The sequence below is a fragment of the Curcuma longa genome, chromosome 11 (genome assembly GCF_044706935.1).
Source record: "Curcuma longa cultivar G26 ecotype Majalengka, Jawa Barat chromosome 11, ITB_CL_G26_1.1, whole genome shotgun sequence".
Classification (NCBI taxonomy): Eukaryota; Viridiplantae; Streptophyta; class Magnoliopsida; order Zingiberales; family Zingiberaceae; genus Curcuma; species Curcuma longa.
In genome coordinates this window covers 15640170-15667455 of record NC_133871.1, presented here as the reverse complement: position 1 = coordinate 15667455, position 27286 = coordinate 15640170, and the positions used below count along the sequence as shown (strand labels likewise).

The 27286-nt window shown below is 38.3% G+C and overlaps 4 protein-coding genes and 1 long non-coding RNA gene across 10 annotated transcripts; 3 read left to right on the top strand and 2 right to left on the bottom strand.

Moving 5' to 3' along the window:
* The first annotated feature begins 2030 nt into the window (after positions 1 to 2030).
* Positions 2031 to 7344, top strand: LOC141836839 (uncharacterized). 5 transcript variants are annotated; one of them, XR_012602511.1, is made up of 3 exons: positions 2031 to 2291; positions 2383 to 2455; positions 2618 to 2687. XR_012602511.1 is itself a non-coding variant. In XM_074724305.1 (3 exons), exon 3 carries the CDS (start codon positions 5556 to 5558, stop codon positions 7230 to 7232), a length of 1677 nt encoding a protein of 558 aa, XP_074580406.1. In that variant the 5' UTR covers positions 2033 to 2279; positions 2386 to 2455; positions 5414 to 5555; the 3' UTR covers positions 7233 to 7344. The 5 variants fall into 5 exon arrangements, 4 of the variants coding, with proteins under 4 accessions (XP_074580406.1, XP_074580404.1, XP_074580405.1 ...); XM_074724305.1 differs by lacking the exon at positions 2618 to 2687 and adding an exon at positions 5414 to 7344 and having other exon boundaries at positions 2033 to 2279; positions 2386 to 2455; XM_074724303.1 differs by lacking the exon at positions 2618 to 2687 and adding an exon at positions 5414 to 7344 and having other exon boundaries at positions 2033 to 2279.
* A 1624-nt stretch (positions 7345 to 8968) lies between these two features.
* On the bottom strand, positions 8969 to 10835 carry LOC141836840 (xylan O-acetyltransferase 4-like). Its single transcript, XM_074724306.1, has 5 exons — positions 10342 to 10835; positions 10089 to 10260; positions 9795 to 9994; positions 9556 to 9711; positions 8969 to 9478 (listed from the first exon to the last, which is right to left on the bottom strand). Exons 1-5 carry the CDS (start codon positions 10719 to 10721, stop codon positions 9118 to 9120), a joined length of 1269 nt encoding a protein of 422 aa, XP_074580407.1. The 5' UTR covers positions 10722 to 10835; the 3' UTR covers positions 8969 to 9117.
* A 1591-nt stretch (positions 10836 to 12426) lies between these two features.
* LOC141837685 (uncharacterized) lies at positions 12427 to 14944 on the top strand. Its single transcript, XR_012602561.1, has 3 exons — positions 12427 to 12515; positions 14221 to 14274; positions 14678 to 14944. It is a non-coding gene; the product is annotated as an uncharacterized LOC141837685 (long non-coding RNA).
* A 714-nt stretch (positions 14945 to 15658) lies between these two features.
* Positions 15659 to 19457, top strand: LOC141836841 (APETALA2-like protein 3). The gene is made up of 10 exons (XM_074724307.1): positions 15659 to 16191; positions 16280 to 16305; positions 16394 to 16424; positions 16530 to 16617; positions 16723 to 16868; positions 17330 to 17374; positions 17470 to 17573; positions 17691 to 17812; positions 18710 to 18805; positions 19189 to 19457. The coding sequence occupies exons 1-10, from the start codon at positions 15683 to 15685 to the stop codon at positions 19444 to 19446; spliced, it is 1425 nt and encodes a 474-aa protein (XP_074580408.1). The 5' UTR covers positions 15659 to 15682; the 3' UTR covers positions 19447 to 19457.
* A 3395-nt stretch (positions 19458 to 22852) lies between these two features.
* Positions 22853 to 27255, bottom strand: LOC141838811 (ras-related protein RABE1c). 2 transcript variants are annotated; one of them, XM_074726395.1, is made up of 9 exons: positions 27120 to 27255; positions 26854 to 27003; positions 24118 to 24190; positions 23912 to 24012; positions 23727 to 23792; positions 23550 to 23647; positions 23407 to 23469; positions 23237 to 23329; positions 22853 to 23163 (listed from the first exon to the last, which is right to left on the bottom strand). In XM_074726395.1, the coding sequence occupies exons 2-9, from the start codon at positions 26924 to 26926 to the stop codon at positions 23077 to 23079; spliced, it is 654 nt and encodes a 217-aa protein (XP_074582496.1). In that variant the 5' UTR covers positions 26927 to 27003; positions 27120 to 27255; the 3' UTR covers positions 22853 to 23076. The 2 variants fall into 2 exon arrangements, with proteins under 2 accessions (XP_074582496.1, XP_074582498.1); XM_074726397.1 differs by having other exon boundaries at positions 22853 to 23160.
* Between the last annotated feature and the right edge of the window lie 31 nt (positions 27256 to 27286).

Below are 27286 nucleotides of genomic sequence, written 5' to 3'. Positions count from 1 at the left end.
TTTTTATTAGTTATTACGGTCATTATTATGGCCGGTTAAAGAAGATTTTTAAGATTTGCTTGTTCGTTTCTTGCTGACTGTTGCTTTAGATCGAGAGAAAAACTTATTTATGAAATGGGTCTGTTCTTTTTCATGTAACTCTTGTCTGCTCTTGTTTTGGTTTCCTCTCAGAGATGAGTTTCTTATTTTGCACAATGTAGTTACAGAATGTGTCCCTGTAATGCACAAGTTTGGAGATACATCACAATGTATAAACCGAGACATTTTGCTTCGGCATACATAAGGAAATGTAGCTCATACAAATGAGGTGATTCTGATTAAAATTGCCTATATGATGCATTTGAACTTCATTGGCCGATGCTATGGTTCTAGTGCAGTTAAGCTAGAAGTTATCTTTTTTTTTTTTTATTTTTTGATAATCTAAGTATCTAGGTTTCGTCTGATTAATCATGAAGATAGATGATCTTAGGCTGATTTTTAGAATATTTTTCATTGGAATTTGAATTCTGATTTTTTTTATTTGTCCTTTTGAGTGTTTTATCACTGCATCACATCCATCGAGGGCAGAAGTTATCTTTTTTGTTGCATCAGTTTGACATGAAGCTTAATAAACTTCCAAAGTCATTCCAAAAATCATGAGAAGTATTATTAGCATGTAGCTGCCCTTTGATCTATATAACTTCTAGCTTAACTGCTCAAACTCAGCAACATATAGAACAGTTTAGGGGATAATGTCAATTCAGCAGCGTATCTTTGTGGATATTGTAACAGTTTAGGGGCAAACAGATAGATAAAGGTTGTTTCTTTGCCTGATAATTTCACACTGCTTCAGTAGATCTATTAGTTTCTTATTATTGTGATTGCATATAAGAGCTGCTTACATTAAGTTTGGTCGGACAGGAAACAGAATGAATGGGGAATATCCGTTTCCAATCAATTATTCTTAATTATCAATCTTTTTTTAATGATATCTTGCTCTATTTTTAAAAAGTTACATTTGTTTTCCCCCATCAAAACCTAAGCATTAAGTTCATGTTTTCATGGTTTGGTTTAACTTTTGATATTCATTGATGATGTCAAAGGTAGAGGAGCTAGTAATAAGAGTGATTTTGCTAGGGCTGGAATGTGTCAAATTGTGAGGTAAGAAACAAACTGCTCCATTGGAAAGTAATGTAAAAAATGGGGCACTATTTTATTTTCCATTCAGCTTTTCTAAAAAAAATTAAACTAACTGCCCAATTGATCTAGAAATGAGCCAGTTTTTTTAAATCAAAATTATTATTTAAATCATATCTTTTTAGAAATATATTATATATATATATATGTATATATATTTGTAAATTTGGGAGTATTTTTTTATAAAAAAATTCAAGTGTAAAATTCGATTTATGATAAGACATATTGTAATATTTTTTACTAAAATTATTAAAGCCAAAATTATCAAATCAAGGTATCATTTGATAAACGGAATATAAAAAATAAAGAAATACCTCATGAAGTAAATTTATATTCTTGTTTTTTAACGAAAATTTTATTCTTATTCTTTTAAACTTTGATTAACTCAGCATGGAACCTAAAATGCCATTGCCACAACGCTACCTCCATGGTTGATACCTTGTCCACCTCACTACGACAATAACTACATCTATCAATATTAAATATAACTTAATAATTCAATCCAACTTGATAACATTTAAAGATGACAGAATATATTCTATGATTGGTATGTATTATTTGCCTACTACTAAAGGAACAATTTATTTTTAAAAAAATATTATTTTATACTATGTCTTTTTATTTTTACTGAATGACTAGATACATGTACAATATAATTTACACGACATAAATTACTCTCTTTTAAAAAAATAGATACACGCATAAAATTCAGAATGCAAATAATATTAAACGAATTCGTTTAATCTAAAATAAATTATTTAACTATCATTGGAATTTTATTTCTTAAATGTAAATTTTGGATATAAATAAATCGACCAATAAGATTTCGAGTAGAAAAAGAAAAGAAAAAAAAATTCCCTCGGTGCGTTTCAGAAGAGTAACGCAGCTTCTAGCAGACGCCTTTGTGGCCGCAACGCAGCCTCATATCCGATCGTCTCTCCGCCATCCCCACCGGCCTTTGGCCTACCAAATCGCTATCCGCCTTTGCGTGGGTTTGTCAATTAGCGGATCTATTATCGGCCAGGGCTTCTATGCTGTCTCAATTGTAGGTTGCCTATCTCCACTTATCAAGTCAAGGGTTACTCGACTTGGAGACCGAGGAGGCGAGAATCAAGGTCAGAATGATTTTATTTGATTAATCATCGCCGAAGTTTATTGAGCAAATGGGTGTATTGTTCCCTCAAAATTTAAGTTTTTTTTTTTCAGCAGTCACCCCTTTGAAGAATTTGAAGAGGATGATGTAATCTGCTACAACTCCCTTTCAAGAGGATACTGCAAGGTAAATTGATAGCTCGAGTTTTGAGTAAGAGAAGTTGTTTATACTAGTTTGTTTAGGATTTTTTTTTCAAGCACTTGCATGTTTAGGGATGTTAATATATACGTATATATTTATTACATGTGATTTCATAGTTGATCTACACTCAAAATTTGTTGAAACAAGGTGTAAAAAAGAATAAACTGGCAATTTCATGCTGACAGTCTAACCGAGAAAAAAGTGTAAAGAAATTATATGGTAAGTATCATTATTATTTTGTTGCGTTCATTTACTAAATTAATTGCTATCTATTATTCATGGTAGTAAATATACATAATAGTTTCCCAAGAGTTCCAATGCAAATCTTGCCATAACTAATTGAATGATTCAGATCATGGTATTTATTCATGGTTGTTACCAGTTCCCTAGAGAACTATTCTCTAATTTTAACATTACATGAATTCCTGAATGGTATTTATTTTTCCTAAGACCTAGTTCAATGGAGAAGACACATTTAAGTAATTCACTTAAATGTAGGGATATGATCCATGTGACTATAAATAGTTGAGACAAATAGCTTGTCGTGATAATGATGGAAAAGGATCTTTTGAATCTTTTAGTGTGGCAATTAAGGAATTAGAGGCAATCATCATAGTTGAATAGATAGAGATAGGTAGCTGGTTTGATCACCTTCAAATTTTCATGGAGTTCTTCTTAGTCCATCCTTAAAGATTTTGCACTTCATCTATTACATTTCCTTTTTGTTAGACTCTTGGGGTCATTTCATTCTAGAAGAGATGCTATACTATCCAAACTTTAATGTTGAGGTTCTCTATTTTCTTATTACTCTATTATTTTTAATTTTTTTTCTATCCCTGATTTTCTTTATTAAATCATTATAGCTTGGTATACTAATGTGTTCATGATAATTTCCTGTGAAAAAAAAACTTAATTGTAGAGATAAGGTCATCTTCATTGGTATTCTTGCTTCAGTCATTTAGAGAAAACAAACATATAATGTTCATAGTTGGATGGTTTATGTGAAAATTTTGTTACAAGCATCTTTGAGTTCTTTCAGTTCCCTGGTAAATTCCTACATTCCTAGCTCTTTTAATTGATAAGCATGCCAAATTGGGTAATATTTTGTAGGCCAAATAAAGAAACATAAAATAATTTTAATTTGAAAAGTTTTTCCTTAATCAAGGATTTATAGAACTATTTCTGAAGGATTTGTTTGTGTAACAGTTGTGGTAAAGTATTTTGTTAAGGCATTAAGTTACCATCTTCTTGATTATTTGGCATACCTTACACTTTATAAGGAATGTTTGATTATTGAAATTAGCCATGTTGTTGTCAATTGACTTTGCACTTACGCAAATGATAAACTTTAGTGATGCATTATTTACTTGAATGTCATGATATGTCAAACATGACATTTCGATTAGAAGATGTCTCTGTAACTGCAGTTTGTATGCTAGGATTTTATTACAGGATGGTAATTGAGTTAATCATAAAATAATTACACCTACATGTATAAAAGATCCAAGTACAACGGTAAATAAATAAACAATTTGAAACTCAAACTGTTTATTCATACACTCAAACTATGAGTCTGTTTCTTGATGCAAACTATGAATCTGTTTCTTGATCTTCTTTGTTACCATAATACCTGTAACATTAGGATACTAGTGCATTAGCTTGAAGAGGTTATGTGTATTAGCAGTTCTCATATAGTCTACATCAATGAATGCTTCAATATTTAGAGCTTCATGTTTCCTATAAAGTACTTGTTTCCTTGGATATTGTTTGTGTAAAACTCTTACTGCTTCCAAGTGCTGTAGTTTTTTAGGCTTTGCATAAATTAACTTACTCACCAATGGTAACTGAGATATACAGTCTTGTGACTTTAAGAAAAATAAGTTTTCCCAAAAGTCATCAATAATATGTGATTTCCAAAATCATCATTTCTTGTGGCCACAATTTCTGTTTCAAAACAATCTAAGTGCCTACTGATTTGCACCCTAGTAGATTTGCACCTTGCAGAAGAGGTACCAGAAGATCCATTCATATTTCATATAAGATAAGGAGACTCCTTCAATACTACAAGCAACCTCAACACAAAGAACGTTAACACCAAGCAACAAATTTAGCTTCTAATTTAATCTCGATGGTACTCTGCGTATCACTTGCTAGTTAGTAGAATATCATTAGCATAAAGCGCAGAGACATTGTGTTTTTGGCATTGTGTCATTAAAAAATTGAATTGGCATGCTTCCAATAGGGATCACAAACTTGTTATGGGTGAGCAATGATCATAAAGGCCATGGACAAGAAAAGTCACAAAATAATACTCATATTTGCAAATGAGATGATTGAGCAAGGGATTTATGGTGAAAGTGTGTTTATTCTTTTGAAGAATGACTGGTAAGTAGTCTATTTGTTGGCCAACGTATTGAAACATCAGTGGTGAAACACTTTTAGACAAAGACTGATGGTCATAGAAACCAATAAGTTGGGGAATTTATTTTTCTCTGAAACATATTGGCTTATAGGGTATTCTTTAACAATTTCAGTAGCTTTTATTATATGTATCTTTTCGTTAATTAAATAAACTGAATAAATAATCTAGTTAGATCCAATTATAAAGTATGATGGCCATGTAAGCAATGTTGTTTTACAACTTATGTAGATTTGGATTTTCACAGAGCTTATGTGGAATATCTAATTCCTTTATTTTGAGGTGATAATTAAGCATAATCAATCATTTGGACATCTACTAATGACAAGCTTTCCCAAAGTGATGATGGCTTGTTTTTTTTCTGCAGCAAGTTGTGTCATGGCTATGCATTGTAGTTTCTGTTTTGAATCAAAGACTCGGGTTTATGGACTATATCCTAATTTTATCGCATGCCATTTAATTTTTCACTTGACTCAAGTATATCCTGTTGAAAACTTGAGATTTTGAATATTCTATCATTTTAGGAGCTGACAGGCATGCTTCAACAGAAGATGGTGGAGGTATATATATTAAGATACATGATTATTTAGTGTGTCTATGAGCTTTGACGGCCACTGAATTCTAGAAGCTGAATCTTCTTAATTTGGGATAAAATCTACAAAGATAATGGAATCCAATGGTGATAAAAGAGATGAAAAGGAAATTGTGGAAGAACAAGGCTCAGTCATCTCACCATCTGTCAAATATCAAAACACTCTTCACATTCAGCCATCTAAGCATGAAAATGTAATTGAGGATACGAAGAAGAAAAGTTCATTCCTGGATATGATTAGAAATATTTCTCATGGCAACAAGTTTAGGAAACTTGGTCCTTCCCCTTCAGCCAAGTTTCGTCAATTTGTGTACGAACGAGATGAGTTCTCTCGTTCAGTAATCTCTGAGCAGAGTCCTACACAACAGTCTCGTGTGTTCTTGGTCAGAAGAATTGATTGGGCTTCATTATGGTCGATGTGCAAAGAATGGATAAGAGATCCCGTGAATATCGCACTTTTGATCTGGATTACTATTGTTGCAATATCTGGTGCTATCCTATTCATGGTTATGACAGGAATGCTAAATTCCGCTTTACCAAATAAGTCTCAAAGAGACGCCTGGTTTGAAGTTAACAATCAGATCTTGAATGCATTATTCACTCTAATGTGCCTCTATCAGCACCCGAAGAGATTCTACCATCTTGTGCTTCTGTGTCGATGGGAACCAAATGACATTCTGGTGCTCAGAAAAATTTACTGCAAAAACAGCACGCGCAAGCCTAATGAATGGATGCATATGATGGTTGTGGTTTCTCTTCTCCATCTGAATTGTTTCGCACAGTATGCTATGTGTGGTCTCAACTTGGGTTATCCCAGATCCAAGCGACCTGCAATTGGAGTTGCATTGTGCATCTCGGTAGCCATTGCTGCTCCAGCTTTTGCTAGCGTGTACAATATTCTCAGTCCCCTCGGGAGGGATTATGCAGATGAAACTGATCCAGAAGCAGCAGCCAATATTGTTTCAACCGCTGAGGAGTTGACTCCACGGGTAAAATCCCTTGAAAAAAGGTTCTCTTTTGTTGCAAAAGAAGACCAAAATTTGGCACAGAGTAGACCAGAATGGGTAGGTGGTTTATTTGATCTGTGGGATGACATTTCTCTCGCATATCTTTCAATCTTCTGCAGCTGTTGCATATTTGGGTGGAACATGGAGAGGCTTGGATTCGGCAACATGTACGTTCATATTATGACGTTTCTTCTCTTTTGCTTGGCTCCTTTCTTCATCTTCAACCTGGCAGCCGTCAATATCAACAACGAGGGGGTCAGAGAGGCACTGGGGGTTTCAGGCATTCTGCTGTGCCTTTTCGGTCTGCTCTACGGTGGTTTTTGGAGGATTCAGATGAGGAAGAAATACAATCTTCCTGCAAGCACATTTTGCTGCGGGCACGGCTCATCGACCGACTGCTGCCAGTGGCTTTTCTGTTGCTCGTGCTCTCTCGCGCAGGAGGTGAGGACAGCAGATTACTATGAGATCGTGGAGGACAAGCTACGTGACAGACAGAACGACGACGGCCAGCTCCTGATGTCTCCACTGCCTCCCGAAGATGGCACTCCTCTGTTTAGATCCACTCCGGGCTCTCCTTTCCAAGGCCAAGGTCGGTCCAGTCCGTCGATCTTTCGGATGGAATACAGGACGACTCCCGTAAGTTATTCTGCGGGACAGACTCCAGAGAGGCAATCGCCGGTTGTTGCTCCATCAGTTATACGAAGAGAAGGCAACATGTCACCGGTTTTTACTACTGCAGAGTAAATTGTGTTCTTTTGCACTGCTTTCTTTCAGCATTTTATGAGTTTCTGCGTTTGTTTGTAAATTTGGCTTTGCCCACGGACTGAATGAGTGAATGTATGTAGTGTATCCAAAATATTCCCATTCCATGATTAAATGATCAATTGGGGAAGAAGCTTCGCGTAAAGGAGCTCGTTCCATGTATCAGGAAGGCCGGGCAAGCACCAGTGGATGCAGTCGGCGTAGCTTCTCGGGTTCGCCAGCTGCTCCGCCGTCAACGGGCTCCACTGCTTCTTGTATATCTGCGTGTGTGCACGAGTAGTTTTATGTTCCGATCGAGTAGTTCGCCTGTCACTGTAAATGTTAAAGATTTAGATGAACGTACACGGGCAGAGAGCATCCGTCGGGCTGCTACCGCCACCGCCACCGCCACCGCTGGTAGCTGGCATCGGGCCGGCCGTACGCCTGGCACGTGAGCTGCGGGTGGATGTAAGGACACTCATCCTCCGCGTATAACGGCTTCGACTCCTCGTCCGCCACCCATTCCCCCGTGAACACGTCGCATCCCGCCGCCGTCTTCCCCACCGCGAACGCCGCCACCTACTCTGATTCATTGTCAACCAATGCGACTCAACTAAATTTTTTTTGTTTTACTCAACTAAATTCGACACATCCTCCCCTTATTGTTATCTCACATTTCGTATTCGACACATCTGATGATAATTAATTTTTTAAAATTTTTTTATTTAATATTATAATTCAATCTCTAAATCCTAAAAGAAAAATCATAAATAACTTAATCATAAATAAAAAATAAAAAGTAAAATAAATACAAAAGATACTGGGCGTCCGAAACCCTTCGAGACACCCCTATTCTTTCCCTCCCAGAGCAAGCAAGGAGTATGGCAAGCTTTTCATCCCTTTTGCTTTTCCTACCGAGCAAAATCATACTACTATTTAAAAAAAAAAAATCTCAGGAGACGATTGCACCCTCTCATCCCCACTCAGCTACCCTGAGACTTGCAGCATATCAATAGTAAAAAGTTTCAGCAAAAACATTTCCACGTAAAGAATCATTCCAATCACATATATATCTTTTTAATTCTAAATTTACCATAAGAAAGCGTTTATATCTTTAATGAGTAAAGAGTATTCTGATATTCTTTTTTAATGTAAATTTCATTTCGATTAATTTGAGGTAAACTATTCTCTTTTTTTAAAACTCATTTTATAAATAATGAGTATTTTGTAAAGATAATGATCTCATTTATTTATCTATTTTCAAATTGACAAAATAGAGCACTAGTCTTTAGCAACGATTATGATACGAGTATCCCATCCATGATTTAAAAAATAATTCATAAAGCGACTCCACGAAAGAAACACCCTGACACCAATTATGCTGCTTTATTGAATTAATAAGTCTCTCTTATAATTATTATAGTTTCATTATTGCCTTTTTTTTATTCTAACTTTTAATCAATTACTTTGTTGTAGTTCTGTCATCCCACTGGAGTGCATCACGTCCATACTAAAAATATTGAAAATTAAAATTATAATTTGAGAAACTAATATGACATCATATTATCTAAAAAACATTTCTTTAAAAAAAGTATTATGTATTTTTTTCCGTAAGGTTGAATATAATGCGTTAATGTCTAAGTGAGAGCAATAATTTGTCTTGTTTTAATTCATTTATCCAATTTTCCATGACAATAACTCATTAATTTTGAATATGACGAAAAGGAAGAAGAAGAGGATTGAAGTCACAAGATGGGATGATGATAATTTCATCAATTTCATGTCAAACCTACCTAAAAATTCCATTCCCCATTTGTGAAAAAACCATAAAAAAGAAAGTGAAATTAAGAAGAAGAAGAAGGGGAATTCAACGTTGGAGAATTTTTTACTATCGTTGAGGCCGCCGGCCTGAGAGGAACCTGGCATAGATGAGTTGGTTCCACGTATCGGGAAGTCCGGGCACGCACCAGTGTAAGCAGTCGGCGAACTTGGCCGGGTCCGCCTGCTGCTCCGGCGTCAGCACCTTCCCTTGCTGCATTGTGAACACCGACGTGTGCGCGTCTTTGCGGCGCTCCGACATGGCCGTGATGTCGATGAATGTGACCGGCACGCGCGCCGTCGAAGCCGTCGCCTTCCTTGCCAGCGTCCACAGGCCCATCTCCGTTCCGATGTTCACTTCCGACATGTTCCATATCGGCTCTCCCTCCTTTGCACACTTGACGCCGTTCGGGTTGCCCCAGTTCATGCTCCTAAACGTCAGCAAGTGGAATGTCACATGAAGCTGCAACAATGGCGGATTAAACAATGCCGGTGGATAGTTGAGTACCTGCCATGGAGAGGGGACATGCTCATAAAGAACACGGAGGAGCTGTTGGGGTCCAAGTTGTGATCCACCCAATCGAACACAGTCCGCAGCACTCGCTCGTAAGCTTCCCTTCTTTCAATCTCCTGGTGCTCTGTCCAGTTCTTGGCTCCCGGACGCCTGCTTACAGAGATCGATGATCAACCGAGCAAAGAGGCGATTGCCCTCTTGTAGAAACAGCTCAAATCTAGTGGATTACTCACAGGACTTTCATCCGGGGATCGTTCATCCACCAGATGTAGGAGTTGAACACCAGCACATCCGCCCCCTTCCAGTGCGCCGCGTGCTTCTCCACACTGTCGGGGTTGATGACCCTCACCGGGATGCTGTGGAACTCCGGCTCGTCGGAGTTCGACTCCACTAGAAACGGCGCCCAGTAGAACTCGATCGACGCGCGGTACTCCTACAAAATTGGGAGTGGGGGTGGGGTGCGGCAGATTGGTTGAGAAATTAGGGGCTACCACCAAATTTAGAGAAACCCTAGTGGGTGGGAGTACCTTGATTGGGAAGATGATGCGAGATCCATCGACGATGCGGCTTCTCCTCCCCCGCGGCACCACCGTCTGCATCAGACACACCATCGACTCCCACTGATTCCGGTTAATCGAGTCTCCGACGAATACCATCCGCCTACCCCGTAGCCACTCCAGCATCCGCCTCGCGTCGAATCTGGAGACCGAGTTTTGAACAGATCAGAGTCGCATAGAGTCCAAGGAGCAAGATGTGATCTGGGAAGAAACTGGAACTGACCTGGGCAAGGAGCAGTTCTTGGGCTGCCACCGCCATTTCTGGTACAAGGTGTCCGGCCGGCCATTCTGCAAGCAGGACACCTGCTTCGAGAGGAACTCGCAATCGCCCTCCTGGTAAGGGGGGTAGTCTTGATCGAACACCCAGTCGCCGTCCGAGAGGTCGCAGGTCTCTGGCACGAAGGGGTCCCCGGGGGCGTAGTCGGTCTCGTAGAGGGCCTTGTAGCGCCACCAGGAGTACTCAGCCAAGCTCCGCATGTCCTCGCCGTACAGAACGGCAGCGAGAAGGAAGACCGCCACGGCCACGACCAAGATGGGGAGCTTACCGCCTTTTCGGAGGTAGAATACGGTGAGTTTGGCCACCGCCGCGACCGGCGACTCCATCTCGCCGGAGATCTTTTAGTTGCAGTGATTGTTGCTTCCGGTAGGGTATGTATCCGTCTGTAGAGCGAAGTAGATTTGGATCGGACAAATCTGCCCACCAACGTTGACCGAGTTTGAAAGGCGGTGCGTGCTCCGAGACACACACAGAGCAAGTGTTTCATATTTTATTTGTGTTTCAGTCATCACCGAATGACAGTTCTCTCTGCTGCTCGTACTATTTTTGGAACAGCAATGATATTATTATAGTATAAAAAATTATAATATAAAAATATATTGTATACCTATTGCAAACTGTGATTTTTATATTAATATATAAAATTTAGTATCATATTGATTTCATGTTATATTTTTTTATATTATATATTCTTTCTTTTTTTAAAAATAAATTGAAAACTAAAATTAAGTGGAGCTCAAATTCGCTCGGAAAAAAAATCATAAATTGGGCCTTTATTCCTAAATAAAGGCACATTCTATTTTATTTTTTTATCAAAAAAATATCTTATATAGTATTCCATTATACATTAAACTCGTACTATTTTCTTGTTGAATAGATTGAAATCTGAAATTCATTGGATCTCAAATTCGCTCAGAAAAAAAAAATCATAAGTTGACCCTTTATTCCTAAGTTAAGGGACGTTTCGTTTTTTTTTTTATAAAAAATATCATTTTTTTTATTTTATTATATATATATATATATATATATATATATTCTTCAATATTATTTTATACTGCTCAAGATTATTATTTCTCATTTAAATTTTTTATCTAATTTCTAAATGGATCGAATGTGTTATATAACTACCAAACTATAATGATTGTACATATTATAGTAACTATGATTTCATAGTTACTAAACGTATTTGACATATTTAATATTAAAAAAATATTTATATTATGATAGTTATGATTTTGTCACAAATATTAAAAAAATTCATATTGTAATAATCATGATTTTGTCATTGCTACAATATGAATATTAAATAAACAAATTCAATTGAAGTTACAACAATTACAATTTTATAATTGATATAACAATCATAATAGTTATAATTTCATAGTTACTATAACATGAATGGTAGATAAATACAGATTAAATCTACATTATAACAGCTATAAAATAATTACTACTGTGTGAATTTTTTTAAACAAGTTAAGTATTTATTATAGCAGCTACAATTTTATAATTATTATAATATTAATATTTTTGAACGTTAAATATGTTAGACGCATTATGTAAAACCTGTGAAATTGTAACTATTATAATATGTTCGATCGATTTAAAAATTAAATTTTAAATAGAAGATAATAGCACTGAACAATATAAAATAGTATTAAATGATATTTAGATGGTAGAATAGTGAGATGGGACATCATCTTCATAAAAAATAAATAAATAAAGTGAAACATGAACGATCTAGAAATAAATGGGCGTTAAGACTTTTGCCCTTTTATAAATTCATTAGACACATCTGAGTGAATTTCTAAAACTTTTTTCAATTATTATTCAAGACAAACTTTGTTTAAGTTTTTTTTATTATTATAATTTTGGATTTTTTAAAATGTTTTATAAATTGCCTGGGGATTGGGCCGCTGATTCCGAGCCCGTGTGCTGACTGAAACGGGCCCAAGGCCCATGGACAGTACACTTGCTCCTCCAGTCATGATTATTACCGATTTCACCGTTCACCCTCCACCGATCCATCGCCGGAAGCCGGAGTCGAGCAAGAACAATAGGCGACGATAGTTCTCCTCCTCGGCAGGGTGGAAGGGTTAAAAGGCTGCTCTCTAATGAAGGTTTGACCTTTGATTCTAAGTTTCCTCTATTTAATGCTCTGATCGCACCATTTTTAATGTTCCTCTTGTGCTAGGAGTTCATAGGATCCAGAGTTTAATTGCCCTGGGTATGCCTTGCTATTTAGTACTTGATGGTTATTTTCTTCCATTTCGGTTCGCACCCTAGGTTCAATTTGTGATGTTGTGATGAAAAGCTTGTTTAACTTCCTGCCTGCTCAAGGTTTTTGTTAGAGGATAGCTAGAGGGACTAGATGGGGAAGTTTGGTCCGAATTTACCAGATTGAAACACAGTAGAGTATTTCCGTGGTGATGCCATGAAGTTTAATCCTCTCATTTATAGCTCAATCTTTGTGCTCATTCCCTCACTTTGTTATGTGCAATGATCGACCGTGAATCTGCATTGTTCTGCATCCATGTGTTATGGTTATTTAATTTGGCGTATGAGTCTTAATCATAGTTGTTGGGCTCTGGTTGAACCAGGTGGTGATAATGAGAAACAATCTGAACAACCTGATAATCCATACCAGGTTGGAAGCTTATCAGCCAGAGCAGATATGGTCTTGGAAGCACTGTAGGTTTACATACTAACTTTTTCTTCCAATACTCTAGCCTCCCTTTGCCTTTGAAGAGCAATAATTGGACGATGCCTCGGCCAGAGGAACCCCTTACGATCAAAGACATTTGCAAGATGAGCATGCCTTTACGTATGGCCTTTTTATTTTCAATGGGTCTCTTCGTGTTTGAAGTGATTAGTTGTGATTCAATGCTTAGAACATATGAGGATGAAGAGATGCTCTTTTATTGCCCCGGCATAGCCTACCCATGCCAAATAAGTGGTGAAAGGATACAAATCCCATTCCTTCTGAAAACTATGGAGGGTCGAGTAAATCATCAGCCAAAATAGCATTAATCCCATAGCAATTGTCCCTGCTCTTTGGTATAAACTGGTTGGATTGGATTTATACTGGCGTGAGTGTTGAAGTGCTTGTGCCAGGACCCATCAGTGTTGGCTTTTGCAAGTTGAAGGAATGCTTAAGCATGCTCATCTGGAAATTTCTCTTTGATTACCCATCAAACTTGCTCAACTTTCCAAACCACTTTCTTGAATGGTCAATGAGGCTGGTTGAACCCAATCATTGGCTAGATTAGACTACTGAATCACAAATGTTAGCAGCAGTCCTCGTTGGCAAGTGACAACTTAGCTAAATACGTTGAAGATGGGGAATCAGGGTGGTTATCTATAATCTGTTATTGTCATCGATTATTTTCTCATTTTGTGCGACATACATTAAATATAGGTAAGTAATCCTAGATTAATAAATTAATTGGGACATTTGCTAATTAAATGATTTTCTGCAAGTTTGAGCATGTTAGATCATGCAGTTTATAGAATATATTCATGGAAATTAGGATTTTGAATATGATTATTAGATGCTCAGCATGATGACTCAGGAAGTGATACACTTTTTTCTGACTAATTAAGATGCTCTTATAATAATTAGGGGTCAGTCATTAGTAATTTTCACTAGTAGTTAACTGCAATACCTGATGAAGATGGTTAATGAGGTTTGTTATGGAAATTTGAGAATTCATTTTTTCTAAGGAAAAATAGTTTGTTTGCTATGTAGGATATTCTGATTTCTTTAGAGTCGAAAGGAAGGAGGTTATATCATTGCATTTTCTAATTTGGGCTAAGAAATTGCAGGAATTTGAAGTCTGCAATGCATCATTGAAATTAAGGAGTTTGGAAGAGTTTGAGGTTTGTTGGACTCATGCTCGATCATTCTTTTGAATTTCTTTTCGATACAACACTTTTGAATGAAAATTGAAGGATGTCACTGTAGTTCCTTGTTTCATTTGCAAAGCCTGAGGCCGAAATTTGAGCTCTTAAATTTGACTTTTACTCACAGAATACTTAGAAGTGATTCTTTTCCTGTTTCACAATAACACATAGCCAATAGTTTATGGTTTTAGACTATTATGCTTTTTAACGTGTCAAAGTGACTGGTAATTGAGGAGTAACGTATTACCTACTTCAATCTAAGAGCTTTGCGATGAATCAAACTATAGAGACAAGGGAACCAAGAAGGACCCATGTGGCGCTTATGTTTTTGGTGAGGATCCATGACTGGAATGGTCGATATCTAATTTCAGTTCGACAGGTAGCTTTCAGGTTTCACAGATCACTTAACATTTAACCAGTGCAGTCTCCATCAATCCGTTCAAGATATAGCAATTGTGGAAAAGGATGAAAAGTGTCGAAGCAAGTTCTTCCTTCTCGTTAGAACAGTTAACCTGCAGCCAGTTATGCTGGGACTGCCACCTCCTGTGATTTTATAATTATTTTGACACAAATTGTTGTATGCCCACTTCCTTCCTACCATAGCTTTGGTGTTCATTTCTATTAAAGGATATCGTATTTGTGTTTTCTTGCGCTACTTATAGAGTTCAGAGAAAAGTTTCGCTTGAGTGCTCTAGCTAGTTTGGTTATAAATTTTAAGATGGCATATAAAATATATAGTTGGATCAATGGGAAATGTATCCATATTCAATCCAAAATTTATATCATATAAATAATCTGTGAACTGATTCGAAATTACAATAATTTAAATTTTTGAATCTCAAGATTCAATTTAGAGATTGCTTTCGAAAAAAGCATATTCAATTCAAGGATGTGGATCATTTCCTTTCTTACCATGTTTGTGATGGTTTAAGCACAAGATCTTTTGTAGTTCAGAAGGCTGTAAATGGCATGCACTATATTTGTTGAGAAATTTTTTATTTATTTTTTTTGATAAAATAGGTAAACGGACAGGTTCCATGATTCTGTCCCAGGTTTTGCGGGCCCGCACTTCGTGAAACAACCTACGAAGCGTTGGCGCTCGCATCCCGGCACGTGATATCGAACCGGATGACTGGCGGTCACCTGTAAACTCCGTACGTACTGGCGAACCCGGAATTTTTATATTTTTCCCCCTCCGAAAAAATTAAATATCATTTGTTTATTTGCCTCTCTCTCTCTCTCTCTCTCTGCTCGCTCCTTCCCCACCAATCCGTGTCGCTCCGCCGTCTTCCACCGTCGGGGATCACCTCGGTCCGAAGTATCGTTGTCGTCCTCTCCTGCCGATATCGTTCGGATCGATTATCTGAAGTGGTTGAAAGCGAAAATGGAGTTTGATCTCAATGTGGTCTCTGCTGGCGAGTCCCATGCGCCTCTGCCTAATGTCTCTGAATCTTCGAGCAACGCATCCTCGGCCTGCGACGAGGACTCCCACTCTGCCAACGAGGGCGACGGCCGTTTCGACGTCCTCGTGGGTCGCCTAAAACAGCCGATAACTGATGTTGACGATGGCGAAGACGACAATGAGGTGGTGGAGGTCGGTGGTTTATCTCTGGAGACGAGCAAGGTGACTCGGCAGCTTTTCCCCCTATCGTCACCGTTGCACCCTCACGAACCCGCAACGTCTTCGTCCGCCTTGCTCTGGAGCGACCTTGGCTTCGGTAACGATAAGGAGAAGGTGGGGTCTGCAGCCATGCCGGAGTTGGAGAGGAACTCATTGCTACAGAGGCAGCAACAACTGGCGAAGAAGAGCAGACGAGGTCCGAGGTCCCGTAGTTCGCAGTACCGCGGAGTTACTTTCTACAGGAGGACTGGGAGATGGGAATCCCACATATGGTTCGCAAGTTTTACCCACTTCTCCTTGATCTTTCATTAATTTCTGTGTTAAAAATGATATGGTATTTGCCCCTCTGAATTTGGACAGGGATTGCGGCAAACAAATCTATTTGGGTAAGAATTTGGCTTAAACTGACGAAAGATTATCTTTTTTCTCTGATTCTGAGTTTTATATCTGTTGTCCGTTTGACGGATACTTCAGGAGGCTTCGATACTGCTCATGCTGCAGCAAGGTTTCTTGTCCCCTCCTCTTAAACAGGGTTCTTTTTTTTCTTTGCTTTATATACTCAGTAGTTCATGAATTGAAAATCAGCTATAGTACTATAAATGGATTTCAGAGCATATGATCGCGCAGCAATCAAGTTCCGGGGGCTTGACGCTGACATCAATTTTAATCTCAGTGATTATGATGAAGATTTGAAGCAGGTAACTGCAGAACACGTATGTGGGTACTGGTGGTCTATTATTCATAATCATATGCAGGACGAAGCATTGAGGGCCTTATCCCTTTTTGTTTCTTTTTAATTTTAGATGAGAAACCTTTCCAAGGAAGAGTTTGTGCATATTCTTCGTCGGCAAAGCACTGGATTTGCAAGAGGGAGCTCCAAGTACAGAGGGGTGACACTTCACAAATGTGGCCGTTGGGAGGCTCGCATGGGGCAGTTCCTTGGCAAAAAGTATGGTTTGGCTAGGTGGTAGCTGCTTTTCATGTTCTTTCTTCATTCTCAAGTTTGACTGACATTATATATCCATATAAGCATTACCAAATGTTTTTCAGGTGTGTCCTTATCGAACTCACAGTCTAACTTTATAAAATTTGAAAACTAAAAATACAACTTTGCCAATCAAGAAAATTAGAACTGTCATAGGAACTTAGCAGTGCAGACAGGTAATGAGAAAAGTGACAGCTAAATAATGGAATACATGGAAGACTAACAAAACTAGTTCTTCAATGGCATGTAATCTTCTTCTTTTAAGGAAAAGGGTTTAGAAATATCTTCATATTTGTAATTTGATTCTCTCTGTCAATAAGTAGAAGTACCCTATGAAAAGTCTTGAAAGAGAAAAATAACTTGATGCAAATCAGACAATTTGATCTTCTTATTAGGTTACCTTAAAAGGCTTTTCTATTGTGCAGGTATGTTTATCTAGGCTTATTTGATAGTGAAGTTGAAGCTGCAAGGTCTCGTTTCTCTTTAGCTATGATAAAGATTATGCTACCAAATACATTAATGATTTAGATTTCAAATTCTTGTCATTTTTTCTTTTGAACTTTAGAGCGTATGACAAGGCTGCTATCAGATGTAACGGAAGAGAAGCTATCACTAATTTTGAGCCGAGCCTTTATGAAGGGGAGTTGCTCCCTGAGACTGAGAATGAAGGTGTTATTATTATTATTTGGTTCTTTTGTTCTTTGCTTGTCCCCCGTAAGTTATTGCCTCCCTTTGTTACTTTTAGGTAGTCATTACATAATGGAATTGATCTTATATTTTGAATAGATGTATCTGAGGATGTTGACTTAAGCTTGAGAATTTCTCAACCTAATATCCATAGCCCAAAGAGGTGCAGCAACACTAGTACTAATATCAGTTGCGGCACAGTGGAAGCTGCCAATGCTCAGGTAAAATAATTCCATGTCTATATTTACTGGGAAATGCAGGCTTATAGAGTTGTTCCTTTAGAAGCCAGTCGGTTCAAAATGTTTCAAAAATATCACACTTATGCCCACATAATTTAACCTGAATTCTCTTTAAAGTTTGAATAACACATATCCCTTTGGAATCATAATTAATTTTTTTAGGTTTATATTATATACATCAAGACCTTTTGAGAGGAACTTCAGCAAGATCTTTGGAAATGAAGTACCTAGCACCTTTGTTGAAATCATGATGTTTTTTGAAAGACAAATATATTTAATTAACTGAAATTGTGTACAGGATCAATCCAATGTTGATCCCTTTTAGGAGTAACTAAAATTGTTCAGAACTAGTAGTCTCTGATAGAAATGATGCCTGCAAAATGTAAACAGTCTGTGTAAGAACCATCCACACGGAGCTTGACCGTCAAGTACATTTACCAATTTCAGATGTTGAAAGTGATATGGTGTGGTTTGGCCAATTCTCTTTATGGTACACTCGAATACCTTTCTTTGTGAACAGGTTCAAGGAAAAAAATCAGCAGCATTGATCTAGTTTCTACAAAATTTGAGTACCCAACATCACATAAAAAAAGGACACGTGAAAGTTATTTCAGAATAATACTTTCAGGAATTGGTATGAACAAATGCATGATATATTTTCACCGTCGTTCCATTTTAATTCTGTATTTGGATTCTACAAGAAATGGAGATAATAGATTAATAGTAGTAGAGACTCGCTGCGCTGTGTATGAAACAAATTCTTTTCATCAGTGTTATTGATGTAAATTTGTCTTTTCATCACACTTTTATTTTAAAAAATATTCTAGATTTTTTAATTGATGATATTGCTGCATCATTTCTTTTCTAATTCTGTTGCAGACTAAAAGCCCCAGTCATCTTGTTACTCATCCTCGTTTGGATATGGCATCTCAGCATTCTTTGAATTATTTCCTGGGCTTCTCTCCTTCCAGTGAGGTGATTTTAGTTATAATCCTCATTCTGGGAATTTTTTTTTTTCAGAATATCAGCTGAATTCTTGTTGCTGCTTAACTCTTTTTCCTTGCCACTAGTTTAAATTTCATCTTCATGTGTGCCATTTTTATCTAATATCTATCTTTATCTATTCCTTAATTATTTTCGAGAAAAAAAACGTTGGAATATGCCTGCTTACTCAAATATCATATCTCGGCGACGCATTTAAGTATTCACAGATGCCATATTCTGGCTATGCATTTAATTTCTCACAGGAGGCAATGCCGGTGCTTTTCACATATTTCATCATTCCTTCTGTAAGGTCGCTTGCAATTCTTCTGAATCATCAATTAATGTCATATAGCAGTCAGTCTTCATCATTGCAGGAAAGGATTCCCCAGAGACGCATGGTAGGGTCCCAAATGCTCCCTCCCTACTGGACATGGCACATGCGCGGTCCGACTATATTGCCATTGGGCTCTTCTGCAGCATCATCAGGATTCTCTACAGCCACCGTCCCGGCTGCCTATCCTTCTCCGCCTGTACTACCACCTCCAAACTCCGGTCGATTCCATGTCCTTCCATCGGCAACCACCACCTGCTACTACTTCTATAGAGGTTCCAAGGTTGCTGATGACCTTTGATAATGCGTACTTGTGGGCACTGTAGCTGGTAGGTCAAGGAAAGACCCGGCCCCTTAATAGTTATAGGAGAGGAGGGTTAAATGCTATTGTTGATGTTCACTGCTTTACCTGGACATGCAGCTTAAAACATGTAGTCTATTAAAAGCTTCTTCATCCTTTCTTCCTTTGGTCCGTTCCTTTGGTTCTCTGTGCTGATGGCAGTTAACTGATGGGGCAGATTGCTAGGGTCGTAGGACTCCAGTGACCTCGGGGCCTGAGGAGACCGATTACAACATGATGGTTGAAGGCTTGCTAGGGTCGCATTTGCTAGAACCGACTTGTAGCTCCTGGTTTGCTGGCTGGCGTGTTGCTGTTGCTTTCCCTTTCCTCGGAGTTCTGTGCTTGCTTTGGAAGTTGTGAGTGGCCGGCTGTGACCTTTGAGGATTTTCCGTCGATCTGAAGGTACGTGATCTTTGTCCTGTGTACAAATGAGGACTCCACCCCTGGTTGCCTAACTACTAGCTGTGAATTACAAGTGCACTGGGTAGTGTGATCCATGCATACAGCGATCGATATCTCTTTTTTTCTTCATGATATATAAAACTATCTTTATTATCATATCTCATCAAAGCAAAGAAGCCTTTTGCCCAAAATTTTTTAAAAAAAAGACTGTTTTCTTTTTCTATTTCTTCACCACTGTCGAGCACGTCTCCCATCTGTCGTCGTCGAACACCTAAATGAACTCTTGCCTGAACCCGAAAACGACGACCACTGCATGGGCGTGGCTGCATGCTGTATCAGGCCGTGGCTGAGGTAACGACTGTCGGATAAAATCTTTATTTTGGCAGAATTTTTCGAAAGATCCTTTGTAGTTTAGTTTCTTTTCCTTTCCATATTAATTTTTATTTTATTTCTAATCATATTCTTATATTAATTCATATTATTATATATATATTCTATATATATATATATATATATATACTGTAAGCCATGAAAAATAAATAAATTAAATAATCATTTTTGCTGAAAAAAAATAAGAACTTTGACAGACGTTGATCAGCCCTTAGACCACACACTCCCGTCCGTTACATCATTAAATTTATAGCTTCCACGCAAACTCACACTCTGACATCGGATTAAGGTGAATTAATTAGGTTTCCTCTTCAATGAGATCCTTCAATTTGAGCTAGGGCTTGGGCTTGGGCTTCTGGCGTCATCAGATGCATAGTGATCTGAAAATTGGCATATTAAAGAGTTAAGCAAGCACAAGGATGTAGATATATATATATATATATATATATATATATATATATCAACTCACGTCGCTTGTGTTTGCGGTGGCGGTGCTTGGCGCCGGAGTGCTTGCGGAAGCATCTGATATCGCAGAAAATTTTCCAGTGGCCGGCGGCGATGCACTGTTCCTGGCAGTCAGAGAGGGAGGTCGACGCAGGTGCTGGCGCCGGCGAGATGGTGTCGGCGAACGCCGGCGCGGTCAGAAGAAGCAAACAGCACATAGCCAAGACCACAAGGGAGTTCATTCTCATGGTTGCGGCCATTATTGATTAATTAATCGCAGCAGCTTATTTGATAAATTGGTTTGGGAATTAAATGGGAGGAGAGGTGGATTTTATAGCAGTGAAGTTGCTGTTTCTTGGAGAATAATGGATGGCTATCGATCGATTGCCATGACCTTGTACTATTATTAGCCTTCTATTTCGCAAGTTAGTCGGAGGTTGGAATCTCAAATTTGCCTATTCTTTCGGTTTGAATAAACGACTCGTGACTCATCGTCGACATCGTCGTCGGTGCGGGGTGTTCGAGTGCAAAACGCGCGTGCAGCCGGCGGTTCCCCTCCTTCCAAGCGCTCGGCGGCCACCGTGCGAGCCACAAGAAGCCGCACTTGTCGGAGGCCAGCGACCACCTCCACAGGCAAGCCGAGGGTGCATGAGTGCTCCATGTTATGGGGATAATATGCGGAAGATAGGGGATCTGACTCGAGTCCGACCCGAGTGGACAGTTCGGTTCCGTGCTCAATTCCTTGCTGAGTTTAAAGGCTGGTCAGAAGCCGCTCCCCTAATGAATCCACCCGACTTTGTTCCCCACTTGCGGCTCGCAACCTACTCCTTCGAGCCGAATCATCACTCGAAGCATATACTCATCCGAGTCGACTCCCTCGAGCCGAATCATCACTCGAGTCGACTCCCTCGAGCCAAGTCATCACTCGAAGCGGATACTCATCCGAGTTGACTCCCTCGAGCTGAATCCTCAGGCGAATCTGACGATCACCTCGAGCCGAATGCCCATTCGGATCAGATAGCCACCCGAACCAACCCCCTATCCAAATCCTCTCTCTGTTGACTTCTCTTGTAACCCCAAAGGCTTATATCTGACTCGGCGGTACCACCTCCCTTCGGGGTCAATCGGTTCGGGATCTGAATCGCCCGTCCTCACGGTGTCCTGCCTCATTATGTTCCCATCATTCCTTCTGACAATCTCATATCATTTATTTATTAGCGCCGTCCGCCATTCATTTATTAGCGCCGCCCGTCTGTTCTGACATCCACGTGCGAAATGACAAGACCCTCGCGTATCCGTGATGGGACTGATACCCTGATTATCCCTGACACATCATTAACTATGATGGAATATTCCTTAATTACGATATGACGATACATTCCTCTCACTTATATAAGCGATCACTCTCTTCTATCTGAGGTAGGCATTCACGCACAATAATACTGTTTCCTCTATGCTCTCGTTTTCCTTCTTCTTTCTCGCTGACTTAAGCATCGGAGTGGTCGCGCCAGAACACCCCTGGCCTTCCCTCTCCTTGCTTTTCTCAGGTCTAGGAGACATCTTCGAGCTCCTTCCTTTTGATCCGGCTCCATCCTAGTGAGAGGACCTGATCGGTGACACATCTAGAAGTTGGTTTCAACCGGAACACTCCATATATGCGGCCTCGAGTTCTCCATCAGCCAGGCCTTGGGCGGCCAAATGAGGCGGCATCGGGGCAGCCGGCGCCGTCGACGTCGAAGACGGTTTCGCTGCGGAGAAGAAGAAGGCCGGCGGCGATGATCACCGGAGAGATATGCTGTTGGAGAATGATCTCAAGTTCGAGTTTTGATTGGAAAATCTTGCCGTACGTAATGGATAAAACGATTCCCACACACTGATTAAATTAATTATTTAATTAGCTTTTTTTTGTTCCTTCATTTAATTCTGGAAACTTATTCCAGCAAATGGTTCTTAATATCATTTTTCCTCTCACAGTCTATACATAGTCTGGAATTTTGATCAATATACATGTTTAATACAAATATTTTAAAATTTTAATTGGTAAAATAAACTTTTCATTTAATTTTATGCCAACTTTTAAGATCTGCTAACTGAGCTTGGGGATGCCATTCTCTCAGAAATAACAGGAGACTGCTAAAAGCATGCATACTGAAACTTGTTTCACAAATCTAATAGAACAGGAATTGCAGGTTTGCAATCCCAATGGGGAAAAGAATTGTCAGGTAAGTTCACCAGGAAAACACCCATTGTAGCAATCAAGGATTGAAATTACAAGTACCCACCATGTGTCCATTATATTGATAAGCATCACTATCCTATAACATGCAAATTAATTTATCTACTACATTCAAATTCTCAAGACCCGCAGCATGCAGATCTCGTTGCTGCAGTGCCCTCAGCAGCTCCCTGGTCTGGTTTGTTGATCTTAATGGTCCGATCCTGCTAACGAATAACAACTGATTAAGCTCTTTGTTAAGAATACAGCAATAATTTAGACAGGAGAATTCCCTTCTACCTCAGCTTTGCTATCGGTTTCAGAAAGTCTTTGCTTAATGTCTCTCGCTATTGAAAAGAAAACCTGTTCTACATTCAGATTTGTCTTGGCACTCTGCACAGCACAAACACCAATTGCTAATTGAATGTAGAAGCTCAAATCAAAATGGATGGATAAGCATTGCAACTTACAGTTTCAAAAAATTGTATCCCGTATTCATCAGCGAGTGCTTGTCCCTTGGCAGTCGGGACAGCCTGTGAGCAGAACCACAAATTTAAATAGACTCATTGACTATGATAATAATTGGGAGGAAACTTAAATTAAAGGAACATACTCGTTTGCTTTCATCCATATCAGCCTTGTTGCCAACAAGAATCTTGTTCACATTGTCTGAAGCATGCTGTTCGATATTTCGGATCCAATTCCTTATGTCTGTTGTGACAAGCATACAAGAAATCAGGGAAAGAAAACCTAAACAACTAGATATAGAAATCAAGTGTAAGGTGATTACTGTTAAAAGATGACTCATCGGTGACATCATAAACAAGCAAGATACCCATGGCACCTCGGTAATAAGCTGGGAAAAGGGCAAAAAAAAAAGTGTTACTCCAGAAAAAAAAAGCTTTAATATTTGTAAAGGTCAAAAGAAGTACCCTCAGAACAAAAACTCCCTAGGGAAAAACAATATAAATCTACCAGTTGTTATAGTTCGGAAGCGCTCTTGACCAGCTGTATCCCAAATTTGAAGTTTAATTCGCTTTCCATCCAATTCTATAGTTCTTATTTTAAAATCGATACTGCATGAAGCATGGGCATCATAATAAACAAGTTGCAGAAGTTGGGGACTTGTAATGTAATCAAGTCAAAACGGAAGGCCTAATAGAGTTTCAAGCATAACCCACCCAATTGTAGTAATGAAACTTGTTGTGAAGGAACCATCAGAGAACCGCAAGAGAAGACAACTCTTCCCGACACCTATAGAAGAAAATCTTTCATCAAAATAATGGCAACTCGATAACAAAGAAAATTGTGAATATGTGAGACTATATATTTATACAAACTAAGTCAGATTGTATTTTTGCTATATATGATGGGGATAGATTAAACCTAATAGGCTTGTATATAAGGTTAACACAACTCTATACAGGAGTCATATGTGTCCAATCTTCAGAATAACAGAACTAATAGATCAATATTGAAGAATTACACAAAGCTGAAATTTTCAAAAAGTGATAAGCAAGGAAAAGAGGGATGTAAAGACCATAAAGCCAAAAAAGATTCAACAAAATCTGACACAAAGTAATTTTTTAACAGAAGTTTTCAACAAAATCTCCACTGCAAGGATGTTTTTCATGAAGTCAAAAGCCTCATTCTCATAGATTTCCTCAAGAAAATAGACCCTAATGTTGATTTCCTTGATAAAATGCACATTGTTTCAAAATGCATCCACTAAGGTTGCATGGCTTATACAGTGAAGGACAACCTGCATAAGGATCATTGGAGCCCAACTAATACTTAGCTTGCTATGATCAAAGTCATATTGAAGTTATATAAATTAGATTAAACCAGTTTTGCAAACAGAAAATGAAGAAGAAGATATGAAGTTATTAGCTTGATTGGTAATGGGTTGTGATGGTTGGTTAACATGCGTGCCCTGTGTTTATTGCATAGCAAATACTTACATTGTGGATAACTTAGGATGATTAATTAATCATAGTTGTAAATTTTATGAGCAATGCTTGCTTAAGTTGATTAAATTGAAGTACTATATCATGAATGCAAACTCATACATTTTGCACATAAGGCATGGTATATTATTGTAATATAACTAAATATTATTTTTCAAAGAAAAATGTACAGCATATGCGTTGTGCAGTAGCTTAGAATGCATAGCTCTTGGAAACATTTTTTTAAAAACCTTGAAAATACAATGAAAAGTTAAAGCTAAGAATATTGTAAAATACTCCAAGCATAATCTCCAACAGAAATGACCACTATGGTTAGCCCGACAGAGAACACAAGTTACAAACCTAGACCAAACATCAATCCAACATGATGTTCAACCTAGGCTGGTAAGTTAATGCTCCCCTACAAGCAAATAGGCATGGGATAAACTGAGTTCTATATGTGATGAAATAAGTCAATACAGTATGTCCATGTAATGTTCTGAGTTATCAGTGCTGCTTTCCCTTGACTCTACTTTCATTCTTATGGAATAAATTTTCCATTCACCAGATAGTGAATTAGAGAATGGTAAATTATCATAGACTTCCTTAAATAAGAATTAGTAAATATATTATGAGGTAAATCCTTGCATGAATCCTAATTCACAATGGGAAATGAATAATGTCATGGATAATAGAAACTGAAAAGTTGTGATAATAACTGTGATACCATACCTATCACCAATATGTTGCTAAGTCTAAACATGACAAGAAGTATATAACCCAGGTAGTCGAATAACATGTCTGAAGAGTTAAAATATCATGGAGATGTAATTGGATTATTTTGAAAGTACTAAGTACAAGGGAAAAAAATTCCCTCAATTCGATGATGCCAGCACAGACAAGAAACCAGCAAATAAAATTTTGATATGCGCACAAAAGAAACAAAGCATGTTAAGCCATGCAGAATAAAAGAAACACAGACACTGGGGTATTTTTCTTTTTTTGAAACAACGAGAAAGAAAAGTTAGTTATTGTTTTGGCAAAAAAAATAACTAACGTTTTTTTTTTTTACGTATGCCTTTGTTTCTTTTCTCTTATTTATCTCCAAGCAAATAGGCCATCAAGGACTCACATCTCTCATTCCTTCTATAAGAATATTTGCAGGAGTTGCCTCAAAGTGGAATTAATACAGTTACCGTACAAATTTGCAGTTTGTCCTCAGAGGCGAAATCTTCTGTCTTAAGAAACCCTTAATTTATTATAAAAGCCTTGGCTTTCAGGTTCCCTTAATGGAGAAATAGAATAAGAACCAACTAGCAATAAAATTCGAAAACGAGCCATAATGGTTCCTTAAATTGACTACAATAAGATATCAAGGACATACTACGCGTGACAACTTAGGAATTCCATTTAGAAGCACAAAACCATAGCATGCAGTCGCCGACACAGTCACAGACTGCATAAGAAATAAATAACATGTTCAAACAAGCCAAAAAATTAGAATGTGAACAATACCAGCACTTTATAATCGTTTAAATTGTATGCTGCCAGAAACCGGTGACCTTCCCAGAAAATCAACCATCCACAGAATAAAAAGGCAAAAGGACTAATACTTCATTTAAGAAATATAAGCAGAAAAGTCACTGCATTGTGAGGGAATATGATACGTCAAATGGTTGACTTTGGATTCGCGAAGAATCAAACTCATGAGATCAAATAAACTTAGCTCCAATGTTACATTTTACAAAGTAGCATTTTTGTTCCAAATAGCAACCCCCCAATAGGTCTAAAAAAACAATCTTCATGCAAATTCATCTCCTCCATACCGAAATACCATGTCTCATATCGTCCAAATTAAATTTTAAAAAAAAAGGAAAGAAAGACCGAACTTTAATTTCCAGATGTAATCAGATATAAAAACCACAAAAGTGACCAAATCAGTCTCTAAACGAGGGGAATGGGAGCCCTTACCACTGTCTCCGATCAGTAGAAGCTTGATCAAGTAATCGTAGTCGGCCCGTGCCCTAGCAGGTGGAGCAGCCATCGCAGCAACCAAAGATCAAGGAGTCAACAATCCCCTCTCCTAACTCGCCGCCACTGCAGATCCCCCTTCCCTCCCTCCTGTAGAAGGAAATCAGACCCCCAATCGATAAGACGATCCAAGCGCGGAAAACTACTGAGAGTAACAGAATGGCTAATGACGAAAAAGAGAGGAGGAAGAAAAAGAAGGAGATTACGAGACCCCTCGATCAGAAAAGAGGAGGAAGAAGACTTCCAGATCTCGAGAAGTAGAGAAATGGAAGAGAAGGAGGCGAGGAGGCGTGTCGCTCTTGTGCCGTGTGGTCGGCCGTCGAAATAGGAGGAGAAACGGAACGAAGAGGGAAAGAAAACGAGGAGAAAGAGA